Consider the following 16614-nt stretch of genomic DNA (forward strand, 5'->3'; position numbering starts at 1 on the left):
GTTTGGACTATTGCTCCCTTGTGGATCTATCTACCCCCCACGTAACTACGCTAGTCACCATTCCACTCGATTATATGCTGATTTAGTATTTAGTATGTGGTTTTACATTGCCATGTGGTGGGTGGGGTTTGTCGCTCGAAAGGGTTGGGGGTGAAATGTACGACTTCCGTTTGATTCCCGGTATACGATTTAGTAGCATAATTCTTTTTAATCGTAGAAAGGTGGGAGGTCCCCTTCTCCTAATGTTTTGTGGCGCGTGATGGGGTGTCGTCCTGGTCTGTTTTTGACTGTGCTTGTCTGGTTGGGCGGAGGGCTGCGGCCGCCCGTTCGGATTATGGTAATTCTGCTCCTCCCTCCTGTCTTCTTTTCTCCGCTTTTGTTGCCTTTTTGTCTCTTTCTTCTTTCTTACTTCTCGCTATATTTCGGGTTCTGGTTTAGGGCGACAGGCACGCTGTTTGAAGGGTGGGCCATAGCCTTCTACAGGGGTGCAGGGGGGGACGGGTGGGTTGGGCTCTACTTTTTGTTTGTCTTCTGGTTCTATGGCCCTTTTGTATCTCCTTTTCGTGAGGCCGCGTCTGTCCCGACCTCCTATGGTGTGTTTCGGGTGGGGGGTGTGGCGTCGTTAATCCTCCTGCTATGTTTCGGCTGTCTTTCTCCCCGATCGCCATACCCCCACTTGGGCCGCTACTCCTTTTGTCTCCTGTCTTCCCGCCACGGGGGGCCTGTGTCGGCGTGTCTTCTTCCTTTCTTTTTTCATATTTTCTTATTTTCTTTTTATTGTTTTATTTTGTCTTCCCTCCATTTTCCTCTCCCTTCCTCTTCCCCTTCCCCTTCCCCACTTCGTCCCCCCCCTTTTTTTTCCTTCCTGTGTCCCAGAGGTTACTATGACGGGCTGGTTTTGATGCATTGTTTTTCCGATCCCGCTGTTCTGGCTTGGTAGTGTCTTGGGTGGCGGGCATGTTACGAGGATAATGCTCAGGGGCTGATTGTGTCTCACGTATCCTGATTTTCTTGAATGCATTGTATTGTCCCCCCGATATTTTGCCCCCATGCCCCCTTATTAATGTTGAGGTTGGTTTGGGATATCGGATGCCTCCGTATTGAAAGTGAGCCTGTCATATGTCTTCTCCCCATATTATAAAATTCAGCCTTATTTACTCCTGTGTTTTAGCCCTTTGGTTTCTGTATTTTTTCTCCCCTTCTGCGATTGTACGGCCTCTGCTTTGTATTGATTGATTATGTAATATTTGCCTGGTGACTCCTGATTATCTTGCACATTGCGGCCGGCCGGCTTGGTTGTAGGCCTCGACTTGTCTTTCCTTTTGATGTCAATACAGGTTTACAAAAACAAGGCCATTTGGTGAGAGTGGATCATAGGTTACTGACAAGTACATGGAAGAGACTTCCTCAAATGAAGGCTCAGTCACCAGCATGCGACCCCAACACAGATAAACCTATCCTCTGTTCTCTTGGAAGTGGAAAGGACATCAGCTGCTACCCCCCTCAATACTAACCATAAACTCACACCTGAAGAAGCGGAATTATTTTAGGTTGGCAATATGAGGGACAAAAGGGAGAAAAGCTTCAAATTGAACGCTGCTGTTGAAGGTAAATATCAAACAGACTTACAACACACACACAACAAACGCACATAGTAGAAGCTTGTTCACAAGAGCCTTTTGTTGTGCCATGGGAGGTGAAAATCCGACAATTTCATCAAATGTAAATTTGGGGGTCATTCTTTATATAACCTGCCAATTAGTCATGCAGTTCTTAATATTCAAATCCAGTGCTTCTTGTTTCTGATTTTCTCTCAATACAAAAGGGGTTTCCGAACCAGTCAGGAAAATAAAATAATGCAAAATTAATGAAGTGTGTTGATGTTTGAAGACTAGGTTGACTTAACTGGGAGTCCTTGCCGGGCCACTTTACAATTGAAGTGAATCAAGATATTGCTCCTAGTCAAATAGTGGAATTAGGCATATGTACATCTACAACAGATTTAGCCAGCAAAGATAAAGCCTATAATAATATATTGACACATACATCTGTAAAACAAATCAAAAGGTCTCAGTCTGGAAAATAAAACTGTCAAGTATACACCATCTAAACCATTTTGCAGTAACAACAATAAAGTGCAATAACAAGGTTATCTTGTAATGGGTGAAATGTCTGTTACTCCTGAACATTTTTCACATAAATCCACAAGTTGAAGTGCCTGAGAAGATGGTTAGGAATGAGAGATTGGCCTATTTAAATATACACATGTATATAATCCTTCATGGGTTACGGGGTATCGTGATACTCGTCGAAAAAAGCAATTTGACGCCTCATCAGGGGTACTAAACGTTATATAAATACAATTACAATAATAAGTGACATACCTGGTATTTAAGCTACTGAGTCCAAATTTCTTTGCAATACCTTGCAGCATTTTTACTGGATTGGCATCTTCAATAATTCCTTTTCCCTTTTTGGTGGTTTTGTGCTTGCCCTTCTGTCTTTCGTTATCGGCCTGCACTTGGTTACTCCTAAACACTTCATATGCAGATTTTCCATGGTAGTCCTCAAGGAAACTTACTTTCTGCAGGTCTGAAATAAGGCTATCTTGGTGTTCAGTTGTTTTATCCCTTTGTATAATTTTAGGTTTGTACCCTGTGGTTAGGAGGTCGCAACTATCTGTATAGATGTATTGCAAAAGGTAGGTAAACAGCTCAGGATTAAATTTCTCCACCACAAAAAGGTCGCATCCAACAGCATCTTCAGACTTCTGATAAATATCCATGGTATGATAGTCATAGTCAGTGCTTTCATTAGGAAGGAAAAGTTTTCTGAAGAAATCAGAACGCATTGCCAAAATATATTTGTGAACAGAGAACATTCTGTTACCAAGTTGAAATGTAACATCATGGATGCGGTCCATTTCATCCATTTCATTGAAAAAATTACCAAACTCCTCTGCAAACGTTGATGGAGACACAGTTGGGATTTCAATAAGGCTAAAGGCGAAAAAATAAGAAAAAACAAAGTTATGTAAAATTGGAAATTAATGTTTACACAACTATATGCTGGAATGAAATAGAAGCCAGTTTTAATATAATTCATATGTATGTAAAATTATAAGAATAACAACGTTTTTCTTAATCTTGCATTGTACCTTCCACTGTAATCCTGTTTTAGGTAGTCTAGCAATTGGTAGTCTAGAAACAGCTTTAGATTTCTTGTCAATCTCCTACTTTCCAAACCAAATACTAACAAAAAAGCATACACACACACACATACACTAGAGCCAATTCTCTGCCGACGTTCTTCCAACGGGACGGGATGCAGACACAAAGATACTGCTCAAATTTCATTTAATCAGAGGCCATTTCTTGCCAACGAGTTTCTGCTGTCACACGCGGCCAGGGCCGGCTTTAACACTGGTGGCGCCCTGTGCAACAATGCATGTTGGTGCCCCCCCCTATGCCCACCTCTGCCACAGATTCCCTCACTAGCACCCTTTAACAAAGCCCCCCAAGTCTCCATATCCACTGCGTCTCAGAATTATTTCGATTTATAGCACCACTCATACCAGTGTAAGGTGTCAGAGCACTTTACATCACACACACTTTGCAGAGAGACAATCATATGTGTGTAAATCACTGTATAGGAAATGTTACATCAGACAGGACCACAAGGGGTAATGTTGGAGTGAGAGGGCATCGATACTGGTAGGCAATATAGTTTAAGAGTCCTCATTCTTTAAAGCACACATTCAGAATTTAAACGTAACATCAATGTAAGGGGTTCTCTTTAATAATAAGAATTGTTTTCTACCCCAATTAACCCTTTTGGCAAGATTAGGATAATGAAAGACTGGGCAAACAAACATATAGCTCTAACATATACCTTGCAGTTTGCACGCAGCTCTTTAATGACAGTTAATAGCGCAATGTTATATATTAGGATTTTGACTTCTAAACGACAAGTAACAAAAGGAGCTCTCTTACAGTAGCAGTAACCCACTGACCTATTTACATTATATGCAGTTTGTTAGCTGCGTGGTACAAGTTCTTAGCAGCAGGCATTTTAACCCTCTGCACTACCTTAGGATAAGTCAAAACTTCCACTAAACAAACCTCCAGTCTCTTTCCACGAAGACGATTCATCACCGGAGTTATCTTGACATCTCTTTCCACGAAGACGATTCATTACTGGCGTTATCTTGACAATTTAATTGGAGCCTGGAAATTTCTGGAGGCCAGGAACGCAGCAGTACATGGTCTTAAAATGATAATATACTTGCTAAAATTACGCCCCCATCCCAAGTCAGCGCCCGGTGCGGTGACACCGATCACACCGCCCTAGAGCCAGCCCTGCATGCGGCCTTGATCACATTACAAGAGGGGCGCCGTTTTCCTTGCTTTAAATACCTATTGAGTCATCATAGATTCAGAAAACATAACGCATAGAGCTCGTACATTCAGCATTTCATTGCATTAAAAAAAAATGGTTGTACAAAAATTGTACATAAACACGTGGTCACAAAATTATAAATTAAAATTTGAACAACCAGTGCGAATTCTTGGTTTCACCAAACTTGAAATTAATCACCATTTAATTATGCACTATCAACAATCACATTAAATTCATTAAAGGTTGCATTCTAGTAATTTGTAGAACGTGATCATAATAATAAGTGTAACACTGCGCCCAAGTGGGTAAACTCATATGTTGCATTTTTAAACATCATATTATTAGTGTCTTATGCAATGTGTACGGTACATAAATTATATATGTTAAAAAAAAAACTAGATGACAAACAATAATAATACAACTAAATAAGGAGAAGGATTAGCAGCTGCATACATCTAAATCAAAAATCATTAAAGTCAGGTAGTGTTCAGTTAGTTTTTATTTCGATAATTAAAAATCATCATAAAAATACATAGTAACAATACATTTACCCATAAAATATCATTAAATTTACATTTCTGAACTTTTCAGCAAATTAAAAGGATTAAAAAAGCGAAACACCAAGAGCAGAGCATATGAGTCAAGAGTAGAGGTAGAAATGGGCTCCAGTTCACAGTTCGATTAGTTTCTTGTATTTCTCAATCTAACTGCTACTTTAAAAAAACTTGAGATAGCTCAGAGTGTACATATCATTTGCTTTCTGTAAGAATAGCAGGGCTGCTTTCGCGTGACGTAGTTTCTGTTTTCTAAGAATGTGAACCAGGAATCGACGCCTAGGCAGTTGATAAAATTAACATAAAAGTACAAAATGAAGGGTGTCCTGCGGAGACCTATTGTCGCAGCCGCAGGCACCCTTCTGCTCAATCGTTGTAGTAAAACCAGAAGGATAGGCTAAAATATTAGGTAAAAGATTGAGCCTAAAACGGCACATTAAAAATCTGGCCTGTTGATTATACATCAGGAACAAATAAGGTTCCATGCCCACCCCATTGTCCACTAAACCATGTGCAATTACTGATGTCTTACCCTTTCCCACATTTAGTCTGGTTGCTGCAAAGTTTTCTAGAAGCAATTTCTTTACTGTAGCTTTACAGTTGTTTGTAATTAGGGACTGGTCAGAAAACAGATGAGACTGGTCAATATTTATCAGAGTATTTTTAACGTATTTTAACCAGGGAATTTGCAATGCATTGTCCCTTTGCAAACAGTCTTTAGCGATTTCCCTGCTCAATTCAGCCTCTGGGTTAGTCCATATTCTGATCCATGCAGTGATTGGCCTAATCTTCACTTGATCCGAGATGTATTGTGTCCCCAGTTCTGAATGAGCAATATCAGTGGGGGTAGAATGTGGGGATTTTAAAGATTCTACGGAGAAACTGGTCTTCTTCGATTTGCAGCTTTTTCGGGTCCCTGAATCCCCATACCTCCACGCCATATAGTGCCTTTGGCATAGTGATTGATCCATACAAAGTCATTATTTGTTCAGGGCACCAATGCCCCAGTCTATGCGCAAAGCTTAGAATTGCCCCATTAGAAGACATCAATTTAGAACAATGTTCCTCCACCAGCGGTTTAAAGTGCATATCGCCATCCAACAAGAGGCCCAAATAGGGAAAAGTATTAACTGTTTCAAGAGTATGTGTCCCTATTTTGAACATAGGCTTCTTAGCTGGTTTTTTAACGGCCACCATGACAAAGGATTTTTTTAAGTTTACCGACAGATCCAAGTCGGACATAAACTTCACAAAGCCGTTCACCAGATGTTGTAGGCTACTCGATGTGCGGGCCAGGAGGACCGCGTCGTCCGCATACAGTAGTACTGGGATTTGACGCGATCCTACTCTCGGGCAATCCAGGGCAAGGGAGATGAGGGTGCTTTCCAGACCATTAATATATAATGAAAAGAGAAAAGGCGCAAGGATACATCCTTGTCTTACACCTCCTGAGCAGGGGAAAGCCTCAGTACGCCCCCCCCCCCTCTGGGCTGAAGCGCACCCTAGCCGTGGTGTTCCAATGGAGCTCTTTTAGAATGTTAATGAGCTCCACCTCCATGCCCATGTTGTACATCATGGCCCATAGTTTGCTTCTATTAACATTGTCAAAAGCTGCTGCCAGATCCATGAACCCCATAAAAACGGTGCCATTACTAGCTTTGGTGTATTTGGCCGTTAGCAGGTACAAATTCAAACACTGGTCACTAGTAGATCTGCCCACTCTAAAACCGTACTGGGTATCCACTATGGTATGGTGTTCCTCCGTCCAGTCTATTAGCCGATTCAAGATCACCCGCCCTAATATTTTTGCAGAGACATCGATTAAAGAAATCGGCCTATAACATTTGGGATCTTCTCTGCTCCCTTTCTGAAAGATGGGTACGATCAGTGCGGTGGACCAGGAACGTGGTAGGCCAGACCTAATGGCTGCGTTTTAGACCCTTGTTAAAATTGGTGCCCAGAGATCTATGTTGCTTCTGTATAGGTCTGGGGGTGTTCCATCAGGTCCTGGAGCTTTGTTGGGGGTAAGACCTTGGATCGCCGTTTTTAGCTCTTCCAAGGAAAAAGCTAATTCCAGACTCCTGTCACCCTCCCACGCTCCCTCTTGCGTGACCGCCTTGGTGTTATTATACAAGCCCTCAAAATGCGTAACCCATTGGTCTGGGAGGATACTAGAGGTAATAACTGGGGCGGTATTATCCTGGAAACATGGCCTATTCACAATTCTCCAGAATTCAGAGTAGTCTCTGTTTTCACCTGCCTCTCTTAAATCTGCCCAGACTTCTGCCTGCAGTGCTGCTTTCCTCTCCCTAACACTAGACTTATAGATTTGCCTATAATTGGCCACTAGTGCAATATTCCTTGGTTTGCATTTGAGGGCTTTTTTTAGGTTCCTTAATGCTTTAGAGCAGCTTGTGTCAAACCAACGTGGGTGATTTGTTGTCTTGGTAGAGCCTTTCGCTTCCAGCAATTTGTCTGCTAGTTTTGTTAGGGATTCAAACGATGCTACTACATCTGAGCCTTCTATTTGGGGGTTCAGGCATTCTTCTATATATTTAGAATTACTGTGGATTTATTTTTGTCCACTTAAGTCGCCTCCCCTGGTCTACAGGTTGCAGCCTGCCCTCCCTTTTATTATTCTTTCTTCTACAACTCATGTGACTTAGTTCTACGGCTAATGGGTTATGGTCACTAAAGGGGCTCCATTTTGTTATGACCTTTATAATTTGTGGTATCGCAAAAGCTGATATGAGTATGTAGTCGATTGTTGAGGAACACCCTCTACCTTTAAATGTTGGGACATGTGTACCCCCCCTCTCCTGTGCTACCATATCCATAGTATGAAATAATGAGTAGGTATCTATTAGTGTGGATAGCAATGTGCCCTCCTGCGTGTGCTCAAAATGCGGCCCCTTTCTTAGTGGACAAGCATCCCAATCTGTTAGTGTGGTGGAAAGGTTAGGGCAAAGGTGGGAGTTAAAGTCACCCATCAATAATATAATCGGCTCCCCCCCTCTTTTCTCTGTTCAACCTCTTCACTTAATCTATCGTTTAACTCCCCGAAGGCAGCGTTTTCCCCTTGTATGGGCCCTGGGTTATAAATGTTAAAAAATTGTAATTTCTGCCCTCTGCCTTGGAACGTAACTGCCTGAAGGGTATGCGACGTCCAGGCTGATACTGACCATTTCCCTTCTATGGTAAGGTCAACATAGATAGACAGTCCTCCTCTCGCTCTCCCTGCTCTGCTTTCCTGTGCTGGGACCACAAAGCACTTGTAACCCTCTATTTGGTACACAGCCGGGTTAAGTGCCCATGTCTCTTGAAAGGCTAGTATATGATAGCCACGAAGTTCTTTCCTCCAATCAAGGTTTTCAAATTTACCAGCTAACCCCGCTATGTTCCAGGATATAATATTTATCTTTCCCTCCTGGGCCTCTCCTTCATTGAGACCCTGGTGCAACGGCCTAACCTCCGTCACTATCATTTCCCCCTCCCTTTTTTTTACTCTGTCATTGGGTGGGGGGTAATCTACAACTTGCTTTCCTTGTACATTACTTTGCTCCTTCGCTACCAGGTCATTAGTCAGCCCCCTACTCCTCTTGGCCACTTCGGTCCTAATTGGTAGCGCTGGTCATTCATTATCATCTAGAGTCTGCAACGGGATAAATCTATTGGTCCACTGTGGGCCTAGCTGGTGTGGTAAGTACTGAGTAGTAAAATCATTATGCCTTACCCAGTGGTCATCCACAATTCTCCCTCTGGTGCCCTGTTTAGGGTTTGTGGGGTACGCAACAAGCTTTCTGGGGTAAAAATAACCTAGTGGCATTGTCCTGATTGTACTCGTGGAGTTTCTATTTTGATTGTCCAATATATACTGCACTAGGTTTGGGTTTTTAAAATTTGCAATAATGCAGTTACCTTCTCTATCTTTTCTTCTCCTACCCACCCAGTTTACCCTTCTTACATGTAGGATTTCCCCCTCTTCTTCGCCCTGCAATGGTCTATGGATATTTAACCAATTAACAATCTTGCCTTTAAGTTCCATCTGTGATTCTCTCTGCCCTATTCGGAGTTCGGGGACCCCCGTAAATATGACTGCAAAGGGACTGGCTTCCGGCGGGAGGTTTACATATGGCAAGTGAGCTTGGTGTCTGGTCATAATGCTCAAAACCTGATTGGGTATCCACCTGCTTAGGTATAGCAGATGATCCTGGGTGCATATGCGCAGCATATCCCTGTCCTGGTCCTGTATCATTGCCCCCATTTCCCTGTGGTTTCATTCTACCTTCCTGGCCCCTATTCACTGGTGGTATTGGCTCGGCGTGCACCTGTGCAATACTACATTGTTCATTGCTCACACAATTGTTGGTTTGACGGGTTTGTTGGGGTAAAGCGGTGATTTCTGGTCTAACACTCCCTAGTTGATTTGCGGTTTGTGTGTCCTTGGCCTTGCCCTACTTCTGAATTTCATGTGCTATTTTATCCAGTCTACTGATCAGTGGTTTGATTTGGCTAATTATAAAGGTTTCTAGATGCTTTTGCAGGTCTAGGATTATATCATTCAACCATCCCGGCGGAATACAACGGCCACTAGTTTCTGGTGTAGAGACCTCATCCCCCCTGCTCTTAGTTTACCACTCCTTGCGGGTTTCTTCAGATTTCGTGTTTGTGGATTTTTCAATCCCCCTTTTCTGCTTCTCTTATTCGTTATTATGATTTTCCCCTGCCTTCATCAGTGGTTCATCCTCTATTACTATCTGGGCACGTGGGACATCATTTATGGAATCATTCTGAGTATCATTAATAGATAACAAAGTACAATTCCCATCCCCAGTCAGCGAGGGTGAAAGCGGCACAGTAGTTAATGTCATGGATATACGTCTTTCTGTGCGTTCTATCTCACCCGCCACCTTTTTTAGCATTAGATCTATTGCAGTAGGGGTACTTTTATGAAGTGCAGGGATACTATTCTCGACCCCTGACTTTTTTGATCTCAGGGGTGTATCTAGTTTACCTTTGGTGGAACGGGTTTTAGGTTTTGTAGCCATGGTATTTTGTGTGGCTTTTAAGTCTTCTTTCCTCCTTCGTCCCAATGGGCCAAATTGTATCTTATCGTGCAGCCAAGATTGGTGGCCCGTCCCGTCCCCGGTCGTCCTCGGACGGCCACAGACGGCCCGCCCTCTGCCCGGGCTCAGCCCGTCGTCAACCGCGCGCGTCCCGCGACGCGGGAGGGTCTGATCTTCTTTAAGCGCCTCCGGGCGCTGGCAAGTGACGCTGCTGGCGGCGGCGCCGGGACCCCACAGGGGATGCTGGGTGTTGTAGGCAGCCAGGCAGACAGAACAGCTACGCCGGTAAGCGCTCCCCCCTCTTGGCGGCCGCTATGGCAGAGCGGCGGCGGGGGAGAGCGAGACACAGGAGCGTATGCGGCAGCAAGACCTCTCTAAAGCGCAACAGGTCGTGCAATGCCCCCCAGTCAGGATGTAGTCCCCGCTCCTCAGCAGGGTCTGATCTTCTTTAAGCGCCTCCGGGCGCTGGCAAGTGACGCTGCTGGCGGCGTCGCCGGGACCCCGCAGGGGATGCTGGGTGTTGTAGGCAGCCAGGCAGACAGAACAGCTACGCCGGTAAGCGCTCCCCCTCTCGGCGGCCGCTATGGCAGAGCGGCGGCGGGGGAGAGCGAGACACAGGAGCGTATGCTGCAACAAGACCTCTCTGGAGCGCAACAGGTCGTGCAATGCCCCCCAGTCAGGATGTAGTCCGGTAGTGAAGAGATCGGCTATTTTTCACAGATGGGGCACATGACGCTCAACTGAATTACAAATGTGTATAATTCATCAACATTTGAGCAATATGGTGTTTAGGAATCGAGATTCAGGACATTTCATTTCAAGTTCTCTCAATGCTTACAAAAAATCGCCACTCCTCTTGTTGCTTTGGATTGCATCTTTGAGGTAATAACTCAATTGCATCATGAGTGTGCACTTCAGGAAAATGCCTAGCCACGGATATGTGTGGTCCATATTTTGTATAGCTCTTATGTTTGTGGACATGGACTGTAGTAATATCAACGTATCTTTGTGTGTACTTGTATTAGTGATTGTATAAGAGAGTAAGTATGCGTTTCTTTCTGTTTGAATAAGTGATGTGGTGTTTGTATAACTGTGTAGGTCAGAAAAATGGAAGTGTGATTGTTTCTTTGCAAGACGGACTAGGTGTGTGATTAACTCTGGATGAGTGGTGGCGTGTGAGTGTCTTTATAGGTGTATGAGTGCATATGATAGTCTTGTATTAATGAGTGACTGCATGTATGAGTGAATATATGGCTGAATGAGTGGATGTTTGTGTAGACCTAGCAATTAGCAAAAGCGTATGTAGTAATTGATATTGGTGTGTCAATGGTTTTCAAAATGGTAGTCTGTATTTTACAGTGGGTGTATCAAAGATTATATTAGAGTGTGAGGAGATGCATCAGATTTTCACATGGATGATGTCATCAGTGATGCCACTGACCATGTCAAGAATGATGTATTATGTGACGTCATCAGCAGTGAATTGCGGGGGCACGAGTTATAGTTAGCTGAACTAACGATAACGGCAGAATTTTTATGGCTTTGTAGGAGTGAAATGTTCAACTAACTAGAACGTCCCTGAAACCTATGGTTTTTTCAGTGAATTTCTAAGGTTTTTTAAATGCTAGTTTCTAACTATAATGAGCCTGAAACCTATGTTTTTTATCTGTTAATTTCAAAGCTTTTTTAAATGCTAATTTCGAACTATAACATCCCTATTCACTCCAATTGAATTCTGAAGGTCCCTGGTGGACTAGTAGCCCACCAGGTACCTCCAGTAAGTGCCACAGAGCTGTGCTGCAGAGAGGTGTTCCTAGGCCACGCCCCTTTTTACACCACACTGCAAACGTGGCTTCTGGCGCACTGCTGCTCGAACGATGAAGTCCACTTGTGCCCTGAGGTCCTCAGGAGACGAGAGGACCTTATCGCCCCACCAGCAGTGCATCAGAAGCCACGTTTGAATAGTGGTGTAAGAAGGGGTGCTGCCTCGTACCACCTCTCTCAAACGCAGCTCTCTGTGCCTACTGGAGGTACCTGGTGGGCTAGTTGACCCCCTAGGGACCCTCAGTATTCAAGGGGACGTAAGCGCCCAATTTACAACGCACCAGGGGGTCGTTTGCACACTTGTCATATCAAGCCCCGCCCCCTCCGTGCACCACTGTGCAAACGTGCCTCTTGGCGCTTTGTAAGTTGGGGAATTAAGTACCCTTGAATCCTGAGGGTCCCTGGGGGCCAACTAGCCCACCAGGTACCTCCGGTAACAGCCACAGAGCTGCGTTGCAGAGAGGTGTAAAAAAGGGGGACGCCTCGGCCCACCTCTTTGCAACGCAGTCCTTTGGCGCTTACTGGAGGTACCTGGTGGGCTAGTTGGCCCCCCGGGACCCTCAGGATTGAAGGGGAATTAATTATGCAACTTACAACACGCCAGGGGGAGCGTTTGCACAGTGCAGCAGGGAGGTTGTGGGGCCTCCGGCGACTTGCCGGTTCCTTTTTCTTAATTCACCGTTATCCAAACCAGAGTTTGCTATGTAAGGGCGGGAGCCGGGCGGCTCCCGCCCTGCCATAGCTAACAGCAATGACCCATGGTGGGAACCCCGGGACACTGCAGGAGCTGGCCCTAGGGGGTGGCGGTCCTCAGGGCCATCAAGGGCTCCAGGAGGGGGGCAGCGCTGCACCCCTCCCAAAGTTTAAAGCCCCGGGGAGGTGGTGGTCCCCAGGGGTCTGTAACGGACCCCCGCACTTGAAATCAGAGTGCCCCGCGGAGTTGGTGGTCTCAGTGGCAGCATGGGGGGGGTGGAACCCCCCCCACGCTTTTTTTATTTAAAAAGCCCTGGGGAGGTGGCGGTCCCCAGGTCTGCGGGGGGCTGTGTGCCCTCCCGCATTAGATTTAATAAGCCCCAGGGAGATGGCGGTCGCCGGGGCTATAACTTTTACACATGCCCCCGGGACCTGGCCTACCCAGGGGGTCAATAATAACGAAGCGTGAAGCCTGCGCTTAGTTATTTTTTTATTTTATCATCAGGATTTGCGTACCCAGCGCAAATTCTGACGTTTTAAAAATAAAATCTTTTTGGGGCCCTGGGGATCAGGCCTAGGGGGTCAGGATGTTTCGACTCTGGCCCCCTTTTCTTGTTTTTTAACCTTTTTTTAACTGTTTTCTTGTGACTTGGTTCTACTGAGTCACAAGATGGCTGCCAACACTTCCTGGTTTGGAGTGATGTCAGGCAATTAGAATGAAGCTCGTGGTCGGGAGGGTCCCAAACCCACCGCTGCCCTGGATATCAAAACTTTTTCTTTTTCTAATTTCTCAGGAATTACAGAACGGATTTACACCATTTAAAAAAAAGGGCTCTTTCTGAACCAAGACCTACCCTTTTGCCAAATTTGGTGTCATTCCGTTCAGCAGTTAGGGCTGTAGGTTTGTCTAAAGTTTCCTAAGGTTTCCTATGGAACGCGTTTTGGGAGCCCCCTTCTTTCTCGACCCCCGGTTTACGAATCACCCCGAAACTTTCAAGACCGGAGCGCCCCACTACTTTTGAAAATTTCGTGAGGATTCATCAAACGGCACCAAAATTATTGGCAGATAAAAAAACGCTAGTAGATATATATATACAGGACATCAGGACTGTGTAGAAACAAAAATTGACATGTATAAATACATAAGGAAATTAAAGCTCAAAAAATTCTTCTAAAAAAATCCAAGGGATAAAGTAACCAAAACATCTACAATTCCAAACGAGCAACCAGTGACACTGATTGTTTCTGAAATACCAGGCATGAGAACTGCATTTGAACTAATACACCAAGTAGAGGAAACTGAAATAACGGATACTCAACTTCTAACAGATATGGGCATTGAATCGTATGTCCATCCTAAAACGAAATTCAACAATAAGTCTAAGTTTTGTCCTGTCCTCTATCCTGGCAATCGCATAGATATGTTCCAAGCTTTAGTAGTTGCAGAATTGGACACCATGAAAAATGTAAACACCAAAAGTAAGGAAAATCTTTCATGGAAGGAACGTCAGGCACTACAATCTTTAAAAGAAAACAATACCATTGAAATAAAGCCAGCCGACAAAGGCGGGAATATTGTGATTCAGGATAAACAAGACTATATAGAGGAAGCAAACCGCCAATTAAATGATGAGGCCAACTACACAATTATCTCAGAAAATCCAATGATAGAGATGACAAATAAAATACACAAACAAATTGAGGAATGGCATGATAAAGGATTATTATCCCAGGATGAGAAGAACTTTTTAACAGTCACCCATCCAATAACTCCAACCATATATTTTCTGCCAAAAGTGCACAAAACATTACACAAACCACCAGCACGTCCAATAATATCAAGTTGTGGATCTTTATTTGAAAATATAGCATCATATGTGGATTTCTTTTCGGCCCCAATTGTACCCACTTTGAGTTCGTTTATAAAGGACACTGGTGATTTTTTGAGAATCCTAATGGACACAGCCTGGCAACCAGACTACCTACTGGTAACAATTGACGTTGTCTCTTTGTACATGTCTATAGACCACAACATAGGCCTAAAGGCAATATCTTATTTTTTGAAACAAAGACCTATTGGTGAAGTCCAACATACCAGAATGATCATGAGCATGATTGAAACAAGTCTAACAAATAACGTGTTCATGTTCAACAACAAAATGTATTCACAGAAACGGGGGATGGCGATGGGAGTTTCCTTCTCTCCAAGCTATGCAAATCTCACCATGGGATGGTGGGAGAGATGCGTGGCTTGGAGAGAGGAAAACGACCAATATACCACCCACGTAGTTTTGTGGTTAAGGTTCATTGATGACCTTTTTCTGCTGTGGAAAGGTACTAAGGCCAAACTTCTGGAATACATCGAAGTCCTCAATGCAAATGATGTGGGTCTTCAATTCACATTTAACATTCAAGACCAAGAAATAGAGTTCTTGGATACCAAAGTGTACATAAAGAACAATAAACTTCAAACGACTGTGTTTCGGAAAAAAACTTCAACGAACAGCACCTTACATGGGTCCAGCTTTCATCCGGAATCCTTAAAAAAAAAGCATTCCATACGGAGAATTTCTCCGAATGAAGACAAACTGTTCAGAAACGAATGAAATGGAGAGCAAATTTGAAGAAACAAGGACACGGTTCTCCAAGAGAGGTTACAAACATGGCGACATCATTCGTGGTGAAAAAAGAGCAAGATTGAAAACAAGAGCAGAAACTCTAATAGTTAAGACCAAAAACCCAAATGAACAGAATGAGGAGGAAATACTCTGTTTGATCTTAACTTACTCAAAAGAGAGCTTCCAAATCAAAAAAACACTTACCAAATACTGGAATGTACTTCAAAAAGATCCAGATATTGGAAGGATGATTGGGGATCAACCACTGATCACATATAGGAAAGCACCATCCATCCAGAATATACTAGTAAACAGTCATTTTACTGTGAAAAAAGCTGAGACCTGGCTGGAAAAGCGCCAAAGAGGATTCACAAAATGCATGTCATGCAAAGCATGCAAAGTCGGAAGAAATTTGAAATCCTTAAAAGATCCTAATGGAAATACCTTTGAAATAACTACCAAGATTACGTGTGAATCTCACTTTGTAGTTTATTTGTTGGAATGTGAATGTGGCAAACGTTATATCGGATCAACAGTGTGTGCCTTGAAAAAAAGGATCTTAGAACACATCAGGGCGATCCAGAACAAGGACACATCTTATGCTATAGCGAAACATATGATGAGCCACAGAAATAAAACATGGCAAAACATCAAATACTCTGGGATTGCCATGATATTGGAACATGAAAGAGGAGGAAATAGGCTTAAAAAATTGAGACGCCTAGAATCTAAACTCCTCATTCGTTTCAAAACAAAGGTCCCCAAAGGTCTGAACGGGGATGAGGAAATGCATGTACATTTATGAAAAGAACTAATTCATAGAAACTCTAAAGCATATTTATCAAGATAGAAACAGACCGGGGTCTGGGACTTGGCAGCGAACTCGGAAACTATAATTTATACAGACTTTTCGATATATGAGGAAATAACTTAACTGAAATTTGAATTTATTGAAAGTATTGGTATTGGAACAGTGTAATCAATTGTAACATGTTACTAGTAGTTAGAATTATTATTTTACTAATTTGTATTATTCTTATTAGTGTCTGTGGCACATGCATGAAAGCATTCACGCCAAGTACATACCCAGATTCACAGAAATGAGCACTTGGCTCATAGCAACCAAATATAATCCGGTTAAACTATGGATTATAGGCACTCAGCCGTATCATTCACAGTATTCAGCCAAAAGCATGTATAAAATATGCAAATTACTGTAGTAACATGCATTACAGCTGTTATACCACTCAGGTATTAAATCAGTGACAAAGGGGAGGAAAAAGCGTAGTGACGACAGGAAATGCCACAGACAATTGTAAAAGTTAACTACAGAGCCCACAATGCATCATAACAGCAACAGTGGAGTCTCAGTATAAATAAATATAAATCAATGAGGGACTTGCAAAGCTACCGTGAACAGGAACTGTTAAGTTCGAAACACGTAGGTGTGCGAGATATAAT

At 43.4% G+C, this 16614-nt stretch overlaps 1 protein-coding gene across 3 annotated transcripts in view; it reads right to left on the reverse strand.

The window, feature by feature from the left end:
• Nucleotides 1–16614, reverse strand: part of IBTK (inhibitor of Bruton tyrosine kinase) — an 876521-nt gene that overhangs the window by 561405 nt on the left and 298502 nt on the right. For all 3 annotated transcript variants that reach the window (XM_078648126.1, XM_078648125.1, XM_078648127.1), the window contains one exon: nt 2385–2999. In XM_078648126.1, coding sequence (XP_078504252.1) covers nt 2385–2999 — 615 coding nt within the window. The remainder of the gene's footprint in view (nt 1–2384; nt 3000–16614) is intronic.

This window comes from Lissotriton helveticus, chromosome 6, assembly GCF_964261635.1.
Source record: "Lissotriton helveticus chromosome 6, aLisHel1.1, whole genome shotgun sequence".
NCBI lineage: Eukaryota > Metazoa > Chordata > Amphibia > Caudata > Salamandridae > Lissotriton > Lissotriton helveticus.